This window comes from Rhododendron vialii, chromosome 7a, assembly GCF_030253575.1.
Source record: "Rhododendron vialii isolate Sample 1 chromosome 7a, ASM3025357v1".
Taxonomy (NCBI): Eukaryota; Viridiplantae; Streptophyta; class Magnoliopsida; order Ericales; family Ericaceae; genus Rhododendron; species Rhododendron vialii.
Window position 1 is genome coordinate 25,796,531 of NC_080563.1, and position 16,432 is coordinate 25,812,962.

A 16,432-nucleotide genomic window follows, 5' to 3' on the forward strand; every position below is an offset into this window, starting at 1 on the left:
AAAACATGGTTATACCCAAATACACAGAGTTAAACAGATACAAAACATATATCATTATATGGTTATCTGTGAAGAACTGAATTCTGTACAAAAGCAATTCAGTGAGGCCGTTGCGCGGACTGGTTCAATAAAATAAAACATATAACGTTATATATGAGTTTCTGTGCTGAAAAATTCCAAAAAAAAAAAAAGAACATATAACATTATATGGGAGCTACTGGTGGTGGGAGTGGGCGGCGGTGGCGGTGGCAGTGGAAGAGTGTGTATACATACACACACACAACCACAGACAACCTTTATGAATTGGTCCGCGCAGTAACCTAACTGACCCGAATAACCTTATATATTACTCAACAGCAGCTAAAAAAAGTGCAAAAAACATGGTTATAACCATAGATTCAAGAATCATGTATAACCTAAACACTAGCATTCAAATATTATTATATAATAATCGTCTATGGTTATATAAATGAAAGAAAATCACATCTATCAAAATAATAAAGCATGTTGAAGCTTGAACACATAACTCTATATACAATAATAAAGCATTATCAAACTTGGACATATAACCCTATAAAAGACTAATAAATTAAAGCATGTTCAAACTTGAATATGTATGTATAACCATAGATTCAAGAATCATGTATAACTTAAATACTAGCATTCAAATATTATTATATAATCATCGACCATGGTTATATAAATGAAAGAAAATCACATCTATCAAAATAAGGAAAATTTCAAAAAAACACCTGACCTTTCAACTCAATGTCACATAAACACCTAGACTTCAAAAAATGTAAATCCCCCACCTGACCTTTGGACTCCGTCATCAAATAACCCCCTCCACCCATTTCCCGTCCAATACCTAACGGAGAAGCGTACGTGGCACTGGCACAAACCCTTGTGGGACCTTTGTGGGACATAGAAGTAGGAATTACCACCAAAAACATCACGTGATACTCATGCCCTCCTCAAAAACTCTCTAAATCCTCAGACCCACAAACCCTAACTTCATTTCTATCACAAAAGTCGATCGTATCCAAGATGGGCCTCTGAAATCGTGAGTTCGGAGACGTCATCTTCTTCACTGCTTGTTCGTGAGAGTGCGATTGTGGTTTGTAACAGTAATGGTGTGGCTTTTGCGAGATCGACATGGGGGACCACCCCACTACGGTAAATGGGTTTTGTTTTCCCTTTTTTTTGTGTGTAAATATAGGACTACCTTTAAATATTGTTGATTTGTTGACCTTATTTAAGTAAGTCGTTTACTGAGTTCAATGCATGTTTGCTAGTGTATTTGTTTAATCAATTTTTGTTTTGTTTAAACATTGTTGATTTGTTAGTTTTTTTTTTCTCGGCAATTGTAGATTTGTTTGTTGACATTGTTTAAGTCATTTTACTGACATTATTTTCAGTTAATCTAAACCTACACTAAAAAATAATTTGCAAATAGAGGTTCTGGTCACTTTACGATCGAAATGCACCATGGAGGTTGTTAGGGTGGTAGTGTTAGGTCTGAATACGTTGGAGGGTCTATTAATTTCTTTGATTATTGTGATATGGATGAGATTTCAGCGATAGAATTATGCAACATGACTTGTGAGCTGGGTTACAATTTTAAGAGTGTTGATTATTATACTAAGCAGAGTGGTGAGATTAGTGTACTAAAATCAGATGTTGAGGTCATGGGGTTGAAATCTTTAGCTGGTAGTGTTGGAGTGGTGAAAGTTTACTCTATAATTGACGTAGATGTGGACATGTATGTGGCCACACAGTTCAGTCAGTGTTTGAATGATACCAGGACCACTTGCCCACTACCCAAGACCACCAAAACCATAAGTCCAATTGCCAAGAGGTCCACCAAAAACCCATTTTCCAAGAGGTACACTAGTAGTTCACTTTCCAAGAGGCCTTTGGTGACATCCAATAGCCCACCTATTTCTGAGACCACATGTTTGGACCTTACCCAACCTTCCAAGAGGAGTACAACCCATATGCTACCATCTAAATCTAAGGCCTAACATGTTAATACCCTAATGCCCAACAGGGGTACTAATAAAGATAAAGGTAAGGCCCATGTAGGGATACTAGTGAGGAATATGGAGGCTGAAGTAGATGGGGATACCAATGACGAATATGACCCTGACTCTTCTTCTGAGGGCAGTGATGAGGATGTGTTTCTATGACAGTGATTATGGGTTTACAAATGATGACCAGATATTTAAGGATAACATTGACAGGGATGTAGAATGGTGTGGCTTGGGAACAACTGGGGGTAGTCATGGTGCAGACTATGCAGCTATTATTGAAGCGTTGGAAAACATTGATGGTGATTGTGTCTCATCAGATGAGTTGGATAGTGATGTTGGCTCAGATGATGAAGCCATTGAGCGAAGGAAAAAAATACCTTGTATTTAATGACAAAATTGACATGGCAAACCCAATTTTCAAGTTAGGCATGGAGTTTAAGACCCATTCCCAATTCAGAGATGCAGTCAAGGAGTATGCCATCAAGCATGGTAAGCATATAACTTTCACAAAGAGTGACAGGGAGAAAGTTAGGGCAATTTGCAAGACAGGTTGCCCTTGGGACATTTATGCTTCATATGTTCATGCGGATGCTGTGTACAGGGTTAAGACATACAACTCTGAACGCAGTTGCACCAGAAGTTTTGATGTTCCTTGGGTGAGTACTCAATGGATTGTCAACAAGTATGGCAATAGGATAAGATCCAACCCTACTTGGCCAATTCTTCTCTAGCAGAGACCATTCAACAAGAATGTATTGTAAAAGTATCCACTTAGAAAGCTTACAGAGCTAGGAAAAAGGCACTGGAGGTGGTTCAGGGAAAAGTAGCTAAGCAATATGGACAATTGTGGGGTTATATGGAGGAGATTAAGAATTCTAATCCTGGTACTACAATCAAGATCCAAGTCAAACCTGTTGCTGGTTTTGAGGCAATTGCCAAGTTCAAAAGGTTATATATTTGCTGGGGTGCACTTAAAAGAGGGTTCCAAATGAGATGTAGACCTATAATTGGTTTGGATGATTGTCACTTGAAAGGGCCATATGGTGGGATTCTTCTAACTGCTGTGGGAATTGATGCTAATAACCAGATTTACCCTTTTTCATATGCAGTGGTGGAGATTGAGAAATACAAAACTTGGCATTGGTTCTTGGAACTTTTAGGTACAGACTTAAATATTCAGAACACTAGGACATACACCCTTATGAGTGACAAACAGAAAGGCTTGATTGAAGCTGTGAAGAATTTGTATCCAAATGCTGAGCATAGATTTTGTGTTAGGCATCTTTATAACAATTTCAAACAAGACGTTAAAGGGTTGGTGCTCAAGGAGATATTGTGGAGGCTGCAAGGGCAAGCACTGTTCAGAGCTTTACAAAAGCAATGTTCAGAGCTTTACAAAAGCAATGGTGGAGATGAAAGAGACAGATACTGCAACATTCAACTGGTTGGTACAGAGGCCAGTTGTCCATTGGAGCAAATCACACTTCAGCACTTACACAAAATGTGACATTCTATTGAACAACCTATGTGAGAGCTTCAATTCAAGCATTTTGAGGACTAGGGACCAACCTATAGTGACAATGTTGGCGAGAATAAGATTCATATTAATGGAGAGTTTACAGAAAATGAGGACTGCAATGATGAGGTATAATGGGGTGTTTGGCCAAAGGTAGTGAAAAGGATAGAAAAGATGAAAGAAGATGATAAGGGGTGGATTATTAGGTGGTGTAGCAATGATGAATTTGAAGTCATAGGTCCAAATATGGTGCAATACAAAGTTTATATTGATAAGAGACAATGTGGTTGTAGGAAGTGGGACATCTCTGGCATACCGTGCATACATGCAATTGCAGCATTGGGGTTCAATAATTTGGAGCCACTTGACTATGTTCATGATTGCTATAGGGTTGACACATATATGAGGACATATGATAATCTGATGGGCCCAATAAATGGCAAGGACATGTGGCCATCCACAGATAATGTAAAGTTGCTCCCACCAGATATCAAGAAAAGGGCTAGCAGACCCAAGAAGGCAAGGAGGAGGGAACCTGAAGAACCAAAGGATCCAATTAGACTGGGCAGGAAGGGCATGAAGATGACCTATTCAAGTTGTGGGAACATAGGACATAACAAAATGGGCTGCAAGAAAAATGGCCAATGGGTGAATGCTGGTGAAGGAAGCTCCTCAACTCACACCCAACAAGCTGTTGAGTCTGTTTTGCCATCTCAAATTGAGTTTGTTGAACCATCTCAAACTCAGTTTGTTGAACCATCTCAACCTGTGAGTTGTATTAAACTGCAATAAAATATGCCTAACTTAGACTTCACTTATGGCTTTAAAGGCTTGTATAATTTCTTCAATGCAGGTTCAGGTAAATGCAAGTGCAAATGCTCGAGCAAATCATACCCAAGGTGCTAGAAATGCAAGAGCAAGTGCAAGAGCATGGTCCTCAACAGACACCCAAGTATGTACTTAGTCTGTAAGTAGTGCATCTGGCTTGCTAACTTAGATTAGAATTAGGGTATTAAAAGTTAGTATTTGTCCTTCAATTCAGGTTCATGCAAATGCAAGACTAGGGGTCAATGCTGGTGTAGTTTGTGCTGCCAAAGCAACAGTCAATGCTGGTGTAGTCAATGCAAGAGCAGACACCTCAACTGCCCAACCTGCTGTATAAGAGAGACATTCAATGCCCCATGCAAGGATTCCAAAATTGATTGTTAGTACCTTACTTTTTATTGCCTTGTTAGTTTGAACATATACAACTTGGTGTACTCTTATTTACCCAAAAAAAAAAACTTGGTGTACTCTGTCATAGCTAATTAACCTTCACCATTTTCTGTAGATCAAAAGAAGTGGAAGTGGTACTCAAGGAAAGTGAAGTGACTGAAGTTCTTCACAGGGCTCTTTTGTGAACTGAATTTGCTATAATGACTTTTTTTTGTAGCTCTCTATTTTTTGTTGCCCTCTGTTTTGGGTTGCTTATCAAAGGTTGTAATATGTAGGGCCCTACTATGTAGGAACAAACTAACTTATTTTGGTGAACTGAATTTGTGGTCTGAGTATTGATTAACAAACCTGTGGGGGTAACTAGACTTAATGTAATGCTTGGTCCTTCAATGCTTGAACTATTTTCGCATTGGTACTTGTTTTGGCAGCGAAATATCATTGATATATGTTTTGGCATTGGAACATGTTTTGACATTGTGTTATGGTTATCAGGCACACATTATCTTCTTGCTTTTCATTGTGTTATTGACATGTTTTGGCAGGATAATTTCTCAATTCCCCTCTTTTGGAAATATTCATTTCAATTTGCAAATAAGCCATGATACACATAATGCTAAACCATAACCGATTTTACATTGATTATAATAACAGTACAATACGATTACAAAATGGTTATCACCATCATTCATTACCATCACAGCTAAAACACAGTTAATACCAACACAACATAGCTTAAACAAATACCCTAAAACTACACTTACTACCACCACAAAGATAGACACCACCATAGCTCCCACATCCATTACAACAATAAATACCTACACACCACCACAAAACATACCTTAACCCTTACTACCACCACAACCCATCCAGAAACCTACATTTTCCAGACCCACAGAATTGCAAACAGAACCCAACTGATTCCCAATCCAATCCAGAGCATCTTCTCATTATTCCTCCTCCTCGAGATCTCCTCCTCCATCTTGGTTCTCATCCTCAGAAGCCCAGGAATTATCTGCACAGACCTCTCACACATGGGTGGATCCAGCCAATCAAAATCATTGCACTTTTTATTGGGACAGGTCACGAACCTCTTGCCAGGATTCACAGAGGTCCAAGAAGTGTGCAGCTCTCTTTGTTTGCCGCAGACAGCACATGGGTTGTCCTCCATGCGGTTGGAGATGTCATTCCTCCATGCTTGGCTCAAAACATTAGATGTTGATCTCATTTTTGCTTCAATGGGGTGTTTGGTGTGCAGTTTAGGGTTTCAGGGGAAATGGGGAATGGGTTTTAAGGGTATAAATAGAGAGGGAGAGGGAGGGCGGCAAAAAGGGTATGGTTTCCCTCCAAAACATGTAATGAGAGGTCCCACAAGGGTCTGTGCCAGTGCCACGTACGCTTCTCTGATAGGTATTAGACGGGAAATGGGAGGAGGGGGTTATTTGATGACGGAGTCCAAAGGTCAGGTGGGGGATTTACATTTTTTGAAGTCGAGGTGTTTATGTGACATTGAGTTGAAAGGTTAGGTGTTTTTTTGAAATTTTCCCATCAAAATAATAAAACATGTTGAAGCTCGGACATATAACTCTATATACACTAATAAAGTATGATCAAATTTGGACATATAACCTTATAAAAGAATAATAAAGTATGTTTTTTTTTAACAGAATAATAAAGTATGTTCAAACTTGAACATATATGAGTTGGTCTGCGTAGTGGCCTAACAGATCTGAGCGTATAACCATATATATTACCCAACAGCAGCTAAAAAGAAAGTACAAAAAAATAAAACCCTAAGAGCATCCACAATGTAATAATCAAAACCAAAAGGTTGCTAAAATTAGCAATGTTTGCTCAAAAAAGTGCTCACATTGTAATAACCAAACTTAGCAATCTCTTAGCAACTCATCAAATTTTGGCCTTTGAATAATCAAAACTAGCAACTTTTTTGCCAATAATCAAATTTAATGGTCCCCACATTTTCTCAATCAAGTACACTAATTATTACATAAAAACCTTCTCTCTCAACAATGTTTCCAGAAAATTATTTTTAAAAACTGTTTTTTTTTCAGAAACTTTTAAAAAAAATTTAAAAAAATTATAAGTGTTTTTACAAAAAAAAAAACGAATTCTAACAGTTTTTCAAAAAAAAAAAAAAACTATTTTCAAAATTTTTTTTCACTAAACTATTTTCTTTAAAAAAAAACTGTTTTTTTTTCAAGAAGAGTATTCAAATTATTGTCAAAAAATTTAGTTTTTAGAATTTTGTAGTTTAAAAAGGTAATGTGTCAAGTTTTGGTTATCTAATTTTGATTATTACATTGTGGACCTTTATATTGCTAACTTTAGCAATGTCTTAAATGGATAATCAAAAGATGATGGGACAATCAAAAGATGATGTTATAACTTTTGGTTATCCAATTTTAATTATTACATTGCGGATGCTCTAACAGATCTGAACATATAACCATATATGTTCACATCAACAGCTAAATAAAAGTACAAAAAACAAAACCCTAATAGATCTGAACATATAACCCTTCACAGAGAAGGATAAAGAAAGGAAGATAAGGATTCGTATATTTTTACTGGTGTATAAATCAATCTAAAAATTCTAGATCTGAGAAAATTTCGTAGTTATATGAGATCTACCAAATTAGACACGCAAGATCTGTCAATAAAGAGAAATAGCTAGATGGAGATTTTACCAGTGTACTTTCCCGTGAAGCTAGACACGAGGCTAGGACGACGATGACGATGACGGCGACACGAGGCTGGGACTACGAGACTGGGTCGACGGTCTACATGACGGCGATGCAAGGCTGGCTACGGGGAGGTGGGATGGTGAGGTTGGGCGCGTTCTCTCTCTACGTTTGAATGGAATAAAGGGAATGGAAAAGAAACAATTATTCGGGCTCCATAAATTGGGATATATTGATATTTTTGTAAGTTAGTGGACTTAAGGGGTTATGAAACTTAGAAGCGGACTAGATGGATTTAGAAACTGCTATAGTGGATCAATGCAAAATTCTTCCAATAAATTATGTCACATTCATTCCTTTGCAGCTTGACCAGTGAAACAGTTTTTTCTTTTCTTTTTTTCTTTTTAGTGTTTTTAAATCTTTTTTCTTTTGTGTGTTTCTAATCCGAAGGAAACCCAGTACTGTTCACATTCATTCCTTTGCAGCTTGACCGGTGAAACAGATTTTTCTTTTTAGTTTTTTTAATTATTTTTTCTTTTGTGTGTTTCTAATCCAAAGGAAACCCAGTTCTGTTCTCTCGGACCGCGAGAGCAACATCTTCTAGGGTTCCAAATTGCGTAGAAACATCATTTTTGTCTTTGTTTTTCGCCGTTAGCGTTAGGGGATGGCCACTACCGAAGAAATCCTGGAGGAGCTGCTCAACGTTGAGGTCGAGCTTCAAGACGTCCAGGGTATGCCCCCTACCTTTTCCTTCTCTCTCTCGCTCTCTCTCTCTCTCTCTCTCTTTCTATACCTACCGACATACATACATATACTATATATATATACATGTGTATATGTATGTATTTGTTAATATGATTAGTTTCTTCCGACATACTCCCTCTGTCCCGTACCTCCGTCCATGAGCGACCATGTCATTTTGGCGCAAAAAAAAAAAAAAAAAAAATCTGAAATAATAATAATAATTTTTTATTTTTTTATTTTACCGTTCATAAGATGTCAATGAATACTCTTCAATGGTGCAGAAAAAGTCGGAAATTTTATCTCGAAAGCACCTTATTTTTAAGGTCGAAATGACATTACTTTTCGTAACAAGTAAGCAGAATAGGAGGGAGGGAGTATGCATATTTTTGTCAATATGATGTTATCTATCAACATACATATCTATATATTATATAAATGTATAATCTTTTTGTACGGTAACTAGTAAGGATAAGACTGTTTGTTTGACGGAACTAATAACAATCCATATGTAATCCCATAAGATGCGAATTATCGGACTAAACTAATAGTGATAGGGTTGATAATACTATCACCTGTAGTGGCCCGGATAAATGGGGCCCTGTACTGACCCCGGAGACATATTACCGAGGGCTCCGTACAGACCCGGGAAACATACCACCTAAGGCTCCGTACCGACCCCGGAGACATACCACCTAAGGCTCCGTACCGACCCCGAAGACATACCACCGAGGGCTCCATACCGACCCGGGAGACATATTACCGAGGGCTCCGTACCGATCCCGAGGACATATTACCGAGGGCTTCGTACCAACCCCGGAGATATACCACCTAAGGCTCCGTACCGACCTCGGAGACATACCACCGAAGGCTCCATACCGACCCCCGAAACACAGCACCGAGGGCTCCCGAGCAAGCCTCCTGCGCCTAATGAGACCCATCATCGAGAAGAATCCTCACGAAGGGCTGACCTGGCCATGTGCTCCGTAACCGCCTTATTCGGTGCGTCATCTATGATGTCACCCAAAGCAGTTACCCGAGCGTGACCTTCACGCGCTAGCTTGGAGGCCAAGCAAACCAAGATCTATAAATACAAAGGGACTCTAACCTAAAGAGGTAGGTCGTTCTACCCTAACCCTAGACCTAAATCTCTCTCCTTACATCTAACTTGATCGTCGGAGGATCATTGGGCTTCCACAGCCCTAGTGATTTATTGCAGGTCCAGCAGCGGAGGCATGGAGCAAACGGAGGAAGGAACCGGAATCCTCTCACGATCAAGACCCCGACAATTGGTGGAAAACGCCGACTTGTTCGTTTAAAGCATGAAATAACACTGTTTATTGCACTGTTCATGTTCTTCCCGAGGTCTATATTCTTCCCGAGGCCTATCTCCTTCCTGAGGCCATTAATGCTCTTCCCGTCATGGCCACCAACCCTAGTGACTTGTTGAAGGTTGAGCGGAGGACGCACAGAGTTGTAAGGAAGGAGCAAGGAGTGGAGCCCAAGCCGACTGATCCAAATCCGAACCCCGACAATTGGCGACTCTGCTGGGGATTAGTCGTTCTCTCTGATGTTCGCTCCTCCCCTTCAACAACTCTCACCTCGCTTATAGGCGTTCTTCACGACGGAAATGTCGAGATCCGAGAACCAAAAAGCGGCGACGCAACGGGAGGATTTGGCGAAGATCAAGCGGCTCTTCCACCTGTCCTCCAACTCTTACTCCGGCAGGGGCTAGGACCATCCGTTGCTCAACAACGTACGCATCTGCCAAAAGAATCCATGGCCTAGGCAGTCCATAAAAAGACCGCCTTGCCCCTTCCAGGGAAATGGTTCTTTGGGAGAAAACGGGCTAGCATAGAAGGCGTTCACCGTGCCCCGAACAACAATCAAACCAAGATTCAAGGCAGAAGTTAGCTTTCGACAGGCTCGGAAGCGTCCATACCCTTCCTTGCCTCCTTCGTGCCTAGGTTTCCCGAAGTCGAGCCCACGAACCGACGGAACCCTTTCGTGCCTCCTTCGTGCCTTGGTTTCCCGAAGCCGAGCCCACGAACCGACGGAACCCTTCTGTGCCTACTTCGTGCCTAGGTTTCCCGAAGCCGAGCCCACGAACCAACGGAACCCTTCCGTGCCTAGTTCGTGCCTAGGTTTACCGAAGCCGAGCCCACTAACGGACGGAACCCTTCCGTGCCTCCTTCGTGCCTTGGTTTCCCGAAGTCAAGCCCACGAACCGACGGAACCATTCCGGGCCTCCTTCGTGCCTTGGTTTCCCGAAGCCGAGCCCGCGAACCCAAGGAACCCTTCCGGGTCTAGGTTTCCCGAAGCCGAGCCCACGAATCGACGGAACCCTTCCGTGCGGTCTCTTTAGTAGCTCTCCTTATGAGCGGCTTTATGGTTAGGTTCCTAATTACTCTCTTCTTCGAGTGTTTGATTCTACCTGTTTTGTTCTCCTCCCTAAAAGAGACCGCACTAAACTCAGCGCCCGCTGTGTCTTAGGTGTTTTTTTGGGGTATGACAGTAATTAAAAGGTATCAGTGTTATGATCCTATGACCAAAAAGCTTTATGTTTCAAGGCATGTTGTCTTCTTAAAGCTTCTTCCCTAGTTTACTCTCCCTCCTCGCATTGCTTGTGTAGCCAAAGAAGACTTGATCCATATTGGCCCCTCTCCTATGGATATGGATGTGCCTCCCGAAGAGTACACCTCGACTCTTGAGGTATCTGATATTTCTACACCCTCTCAGCATCACCTTGCCGTGCTCCGATCACCCAGGTCTACTCCCATCGTCCAACTTCTACAGCTGCTCCCCAATCTGCCTCTGCGGATCCTGATCCGCCTACCTATCGGTATCCCCTCCTCGACAATCGTCAACCATCGGTAAAATATGGCTTTACTAATACTTGTTTCTCATCCTCTTATCAATCATTCATTTCCTGCATTCACTCTTATTTTGAGCCTAGGTCCTATAAAGAAGCTTGCAATGATCCCAATTGGGTGGATGCCATGCAAGTCGAACTTACTGCTCTTGCTCACAATCAGACTTGGGAGTTGGTTTCACTTCAGGATGATAAGAATCTAATTGGTTGTAAATGGGTCTACAAGGTTAGGACTCATTCTGATGGTTCTTTGGAACGGTATAAAGCCCGCTTAGTTGCTAAAAGGTTTTCTCAGGAGTATGGGATTGGTTATGAGGAAACTTTTGCCCCTGTTGCCAAAACAGCCCCCTTGTACTTGGTATTCAGTATTCATGCTTCCGGGATGTTGTTCTTCAGATTGGCTTCACCCCTAGCATGCATGACTCTGCTTTATTTCTCCGTTGCACCTCTCATGGCTTGGTACTTTTCTTACTTTATGTTGATGACATGATCATCATTGGTTCTAATTCTGCTGCTATTTCTGAAGTCAAAAGTCATCTCTTTCGTGAGTTCAAAATGAAAGACTTGGGCCCGCTACGTTATTTCCTTGGTATTGAAGTTGCTTCCTCTCCTCAGGGGTATCTTTTGGGACAGTCTAAGTATGTTACTGATATTCTTCATCGTGCTTGTCTCATGGATACGAAGATTGTTGATACTCCCCTTGAACTTCATGCAAAGTTCTCTGCCTCTGATGGTGTCCCCTTTAGGATCCTACGGAATATCGCGAATTGGTGGGCTACTTGGTTTTCGTACTCTTACTCGGCTAGATATTTTTTATGCAGTTCACATTGTTAGTCAGTTTGTCTCTGCTCCTTGGACTACACATTGGGATGCCCTCCTACGTATTCTCCATTATCTTCGTGGTACCCTCCATCAGTGCCTTCTGATTTCTTCTACATCAAGCTTAACCCTCCATGCTTATGTTGATGTTGACTGGGCAGGTGATGTCAGTTACTGCAGTTCTACCTCTGGCCTCTGTGATTTTCTAGGTGATTCTCTTATCTCCTGGAAAAGAAAAAAGCAATCTGTTGTTGCTCGCTCCACCGCGGAAGCTGAATATTCGAAAAGTAGTATATTGCTGCTACTCACAAAAACTTCACTTGCCCCTCAACCTCGCTAATTTTTAGTAGTATAAGACAAAAATGAAAACAACCAAATTAAGATAATTAGTTGAAAATACTCGGCTAAACACACCTTAAAAGTCCATTTAGAGCAATTGAAGTTTTGTATCTTCCTCCCAAGTGTCTCCTCATCTGCCTCCTTGTCTTCTTTGGCCGAATGGACTTTTGTGATCAAGTGCATAACGAAACCGAATGGAATTCAAAATAGGCATTTAAGATTTTGCCAAATCTATCTAATTAGGTAATGCAAAATGTGGAGGTTTGAATAGCCCAACGAAAAAAGGCAGGATTTTAGTACTCCAACGTCAAAAGAATTTTTTCGAATGGAATGCCACTTTAATTTCGTATTGCTTACCTCTTTAGTTTTTGAAAGGGGTTATACTTGGTAATCGAATAAAAAAAGGGTTTATAGTTGGTAATGTTTCAAAATTTAATTTTCAAATGGTAAGATTATGAAATCATGACATTTAATTATTTTTTTTGGGTCAATGGATGTAGGATCCAACGGTCATCACATATGGATCATTTTTGGGTCTTCAATCTCTGCCGTGCAAACTGCCACAGAGGAGAGTTGTGAGAGGGACATTTTGCAAAACCGTTGTGTAATATATATATATATATATATATAGCCTTAATTTGTGGGATTTGATTGAGTAGATAATATAGATCAGTTAACTTTTACTCTTGTTCACAATTGAAAAATTCCACAATACAAAACATAAACAGAAGAAGAAAATTTAGAGAAGCCAACAGGTGTAGTAGTACCAATCGGATCAAAAACAAAAAACAAAAAAAAAGCCAGTGTAGTACCAATCAGTTCTCTCTCTGTTAGCACAAAAGGTCTTCATTGTTTGTTGGTTCAACGGATTTGAATGTGCGAGGAAAAACAGGCCTTGTTTAGTTCATGCATTTTCTCAGAGCTTCAGATTGCGGATCCTCTTACAAACCAAACCTAGGTGTAGCGCATTTTCACATTTTCAGGAACAAAGACGTTTTCTCCCCAAGACCCCAACTCAAACCCTAATTCTCCTCCATTTTCCAACTCCATCCCTCACCTTTTCCGCTGTTCATTGTCTCTCTTCCTTAACCACCGACAACACTATTAGAGCTTATGGACCCACGTGCTCCTTTCTACGCTCCAACTTCTTCAAACCCAATTTGGTTCACAACTCTATGCTCAAAACCAACAGTCCATTACCGTTACCGTCCGCTCGCCGCCGCTCTTGGTTCTCCGTCGGGTCATGGATGGCTGACATCGATTGAACGATCCAGTGCTTCGCTGGTACTCTCTCTCTCTAGATCTCTAGGTCGAGTTCGGCCAATGCTGGATGGTCTCTCTCTCTATTCCTTGTCTTGTACCCCTTCCTTTAGGTGCAGTTTCTCTTTCGGGTGCAGGGACCTTCCTCATGCGAGTGATAGAACTCACTACCAATTCATCTTCTTTTTCGCTTCCTTATGCCTTTCCGAATTTCTTTTCGAGTGGTGCTGCTTTGATAGAATGCTTTCCTAGAAGGACAACTAGTGTGTGGTTTCGAGAGCAAGTCAGGAGAAACTTCTCCTTCAAATCTAATAACTTTGTTGTTTATTCCATTCACTTTCAGCCTTAAGTAAACAAAATAATACGAAGTAAACGATCTTGCTGTGGTGCCTTGAAATCATCTTTAATTGGTAAGAGTTACAGCTCTTATCTGGCCTCTTCTACTCCACCATCTCCACAGATGTCGTTCCATTGCCGCCTCTTGTTGTTCTCCTCTACTCTGCCTTGTTTAATTGTGTTCAAAATATCTCATGATTTCTGGGTTTGTTTGAGTTTCACGGTAAATTGGTTTTGTTTTTATCGAAATTTATTGTGTTTGTTCGAAGTATATCATGATTTTTGAGTTTGTTCGAGTTTCATGATAGATTGGTTTTGTTTTGTTTTGTTTTTTTTAATTTTTTAATTGAGTTTCAATGATGGAACTTCCAGCATTGTTTTATTCCGTTAGTTTTCTTTGAGTTTCATGGTAAATTGGTTTATCATAAAAAGCGGTAGGGGGTGAATACGTGGTGATTTTATCATAACCGGAAATTTATCATAATAATCGATAAAAATTCCATGATAATAAATGGTAGGGGGGGAAAAAGTGATGATTTTATAATAACTAGAAAGTTAATCATAATCCATAAATTTGTCACATAGGATAAATTTATCATGTTGCGTTTATGGTGAATTTTATTGGATACAATAAATATATTACAATTTTATCATAATCGACAAATTTATGAAAGTGCAAGTATATATATGGTTCTCCGTCATCTCTGTTAAGGAGTATTGTCCCGTCACACACCACTATATGTAGAGAACCTCACCGCACCTATGTTGCGCTGGCTGGTGGAGAATCAATGGACGCAAACAGGGGTTGATCAAATGATGGTTGCCTTCTCTCTCTCTCTCTTGTTTTTTTTTCTAACGCATTTATTTCGAAAAGTGAAATAACAGGAGGTATCTTTTTTGGGATCATGGTAAAAGGAATCTAACCGTCTTTTATGGGATAAGTCATGGAAAATAAAAAATAAAAAAGGGGGTCAAACATTAATGATGGGTGCTTTGGGGATTTTTTAAAAGTCAGTATGCGAACTTAATGATTCAAATCACCTAGGATGGATACTTGAGTATCTATAGAGGTCAGGACCCCTATTTAAGTTCCCCTTCAGCATATTGACTTTTTGCATTTTTTACTTTTGTTAGCAACAATGGAAAATGTATTATATGACACTGGGATGACACAACCCGTTTCCAATCAGAAAAATGGAAAAAATGGAGGAAGGGGAAAAAACAAACTTGCAAAATATTGTAACAAAAGCTAAAATTTAGTCTGGAAATTGTAACAAAAGCCAAAATATCACCATAGACGACAAGAATGCTTCAATGAAAGTGTCAAACTAGCAAATGGAGCTTCTTCACCATTTAACGCAGATTTCCACTTTTCTTCTCTAGCCTTGCAAATTAAAGCTGCCAATTAATGTCTGGATGCGTCTCCTTGAATTGCCTCTTGGCCTCTCCATGAAACTAAGGCTCCGTTCCAAAAACCTTCTTAAAAAATAAGTAGCTTATTTCACATTTTCAAACTCAAAAATAATGTAAGTGAAAAATATATTTTTAATTTTTTTTGCATCGTATAAAAGATCTCGTCGAAATCTTTCAAACAAGATTCATATTGCATATTTTTAGATTTCAATAAACCCATAATTTTTGAACTTGAAATTGCCTTCTTAAAAAATAAGGACCTTTTTTTAGTTCTGGAACGGGGCCTAAAAAAGCACTAACATGTGATTGTGTGAATGTTCAGTCTTGCAACAGTATACATGCTGTGGGATGTGATATTATCCTTATAATATTACCTAAATACAGGATCAATTAATTAACTACTCATGACAAATACAAGGATAAAGGCCCCTGAACATGGCACTACTGCCAGGAGTCTTCTGGACTTTCGGTCAAACACAAGATAACATTGGCACATTTGCCAAGGCCCAGAAAATGAACTACCAAAGTATTTGGAGGCCATCTGCAACCATGATGCCGTATGGAGAGCTAGACAGTTGAAACAATGAGTATCCGACCAATGGGAAGATGGTTGGCAGAGCAGTTAGCCAAGCGAGCCTGAATCCTCTAAGCTTAGCTAATCAGGTGTAAAGAGCTTTTGGCAATTCCCATTGATATGAATGCTGCATATAAGTAATGGCACCAAAGTAAGCCCGCTGCAATGCCTTCCACCAGTTTGGTGATGGGTTGGAAACTAAGTGATCCGCTACAAAGTTGTGCCCTTACTATTTAGGATTTTTGAACTCTCTTATTGGCTCTCATGTCATCCAGTTTCTTGTGTTGTGCAATTCATGAGCTAGTCTTTTCATGAGTTCCAACTGTGCTCATGATTTTGGTATCAGTGCCAGCTTTATTTTGGATTGACAGATTTGTGTACGTTTTTTTTACTAGTTATTGTCTGCAGTCAGGTTTGTCATCCATCACAGCCTCAGCAAGTCAATGGAGACGTACTACCAGGTTTTTACCCTATCTTGTGAGCTTACTGTTGTTCGCTTTCTTTCTTTAACTTCTCCCATTGCAGGAAAGTGGCCGTGCTGGGCGAGATGGACTTCCTTCTGAATGCTTACTTTTTTTTAGGCCGGGTGATGTTCCGAGGCAGGTAAAAGTT

At 40.0% G+C, this 16,432-nt stretch overlaps 3 protein-coding genes and 1 long non-coding RNA gene across 5 annotated transcripts in view; all 4 read left to right on the forward strand.

The window, feature by feature from the left end:
- The first annotated feature begins 2,461 nt into the window (after nucleotides 1-2,461).
- LOC131332829 (uncharacterized) lies at nucleotides 2,462-3,540 on the forward strand. The gene is made up of 2 exons (XM_058367130.1): nucleotides 2,462-2,689; nucleotides 2,809-3,540. Exons 1-2 carry the CDS (start codon nucleotides 2,462-2,464, stop codon nucleotides 3,538-3,540), a joined length of 960 nt encoding a protein of 319 aa, XP_058223113.1.
- Nucleotides 3,454-4,513, forward strand: LOC131332830 (uncharacterized). The gene is made up of 2 exons (XM_058367131.1): nucleotides 3,454-4,317; nucleotides 4,403-4,513. The coding sequence occupies exons 1-2, from the start codon at nucleotides 3,724-3,726 to the stop codon at nucleotides 4,511-4,513; spliced, it is 705 nt and encodes a 234-aa protein (XP_058223114.1). The 5' UTR covers nucleotides 3,454-3,723.
- Nucleotides 4,514-4,603: 90 nt separating this feature from the next.
- On the forward strand, nucleotides 4,604-5,170 carry LOC131334521 (uncharacterized). Its single transcript, XR_009202201.1, has 2 exons — nucleotides 4,604-4,753; nucleotides 4,880-5,170. It is a non-coding gene; the product is annotated as an uncharacterized LOC131334521 (long non-coding RNA).
- A 10,398-nt stretch (nucleotides 5,171-15,568) lies between these two features.
- Nucleotides 15,569-16,432, forward strand: part of LOC131334522 (ATP-dependent DNA helicase Q-like 2) — a 54,157-nt gene continuing 53,293 nt past the window's right edge. The window contains exons 1-2 of one of the 2 annotated variants that reach the window (XM_058369567.1): nucleotides 15,569-16,281; nucleotides 16,346-16,423. In XM_058369567.1, the coding sequence (XP_058225550.1) occupies nucleotides 16,264-16,281; nucleotides 16,346-16,423 (96 nt within the window). In that variant the 5' untranslated portion in view covers nucleotides 15,569-16,263. The remainder of the gene's footprint in view (nucleotides 16,282-16,345; nucleotides 16,424-16,432) is intronic. The other variant, XM_058369566.1, reaches the window with a different exon arrangement.

What these genes read in the sequence shown, in the direction of transcription:
- LOC131332829 (XM_058367130.1), top strand. Translation starts at nt 2,462, where the DNA reads ATGGAGTTTAAGACCCATTCCCAATTCAGAGATGCAGTCAAGGAGTAT. An exon ending in GAAGTTTTGATGTTCCTTGG is followed by an intron (nt 2,690 to 2,808) that starts GTGAGTACTCAA and finishes GTATCCACTTAG; the next exon opens with AAAGCTTACAGAGCTAGGAA.
- LOC131332830 (XM_058367131.1), top strand. Translation starts at nt 3,724, where the DNA reads ATGAAAGAAGATGATAAGGGGTGGATTATTAGGTGGTGTAGCAATGAT. An exon ending in TTGTTGAACCATCTCAACCT is followed by an intron (nt 4,318 to 4,402) that starts GTGAGTTGTATT and finishes TCTTCAATGCAG; the next exon opens with GTTCAGGTAAATGCAAGTGC.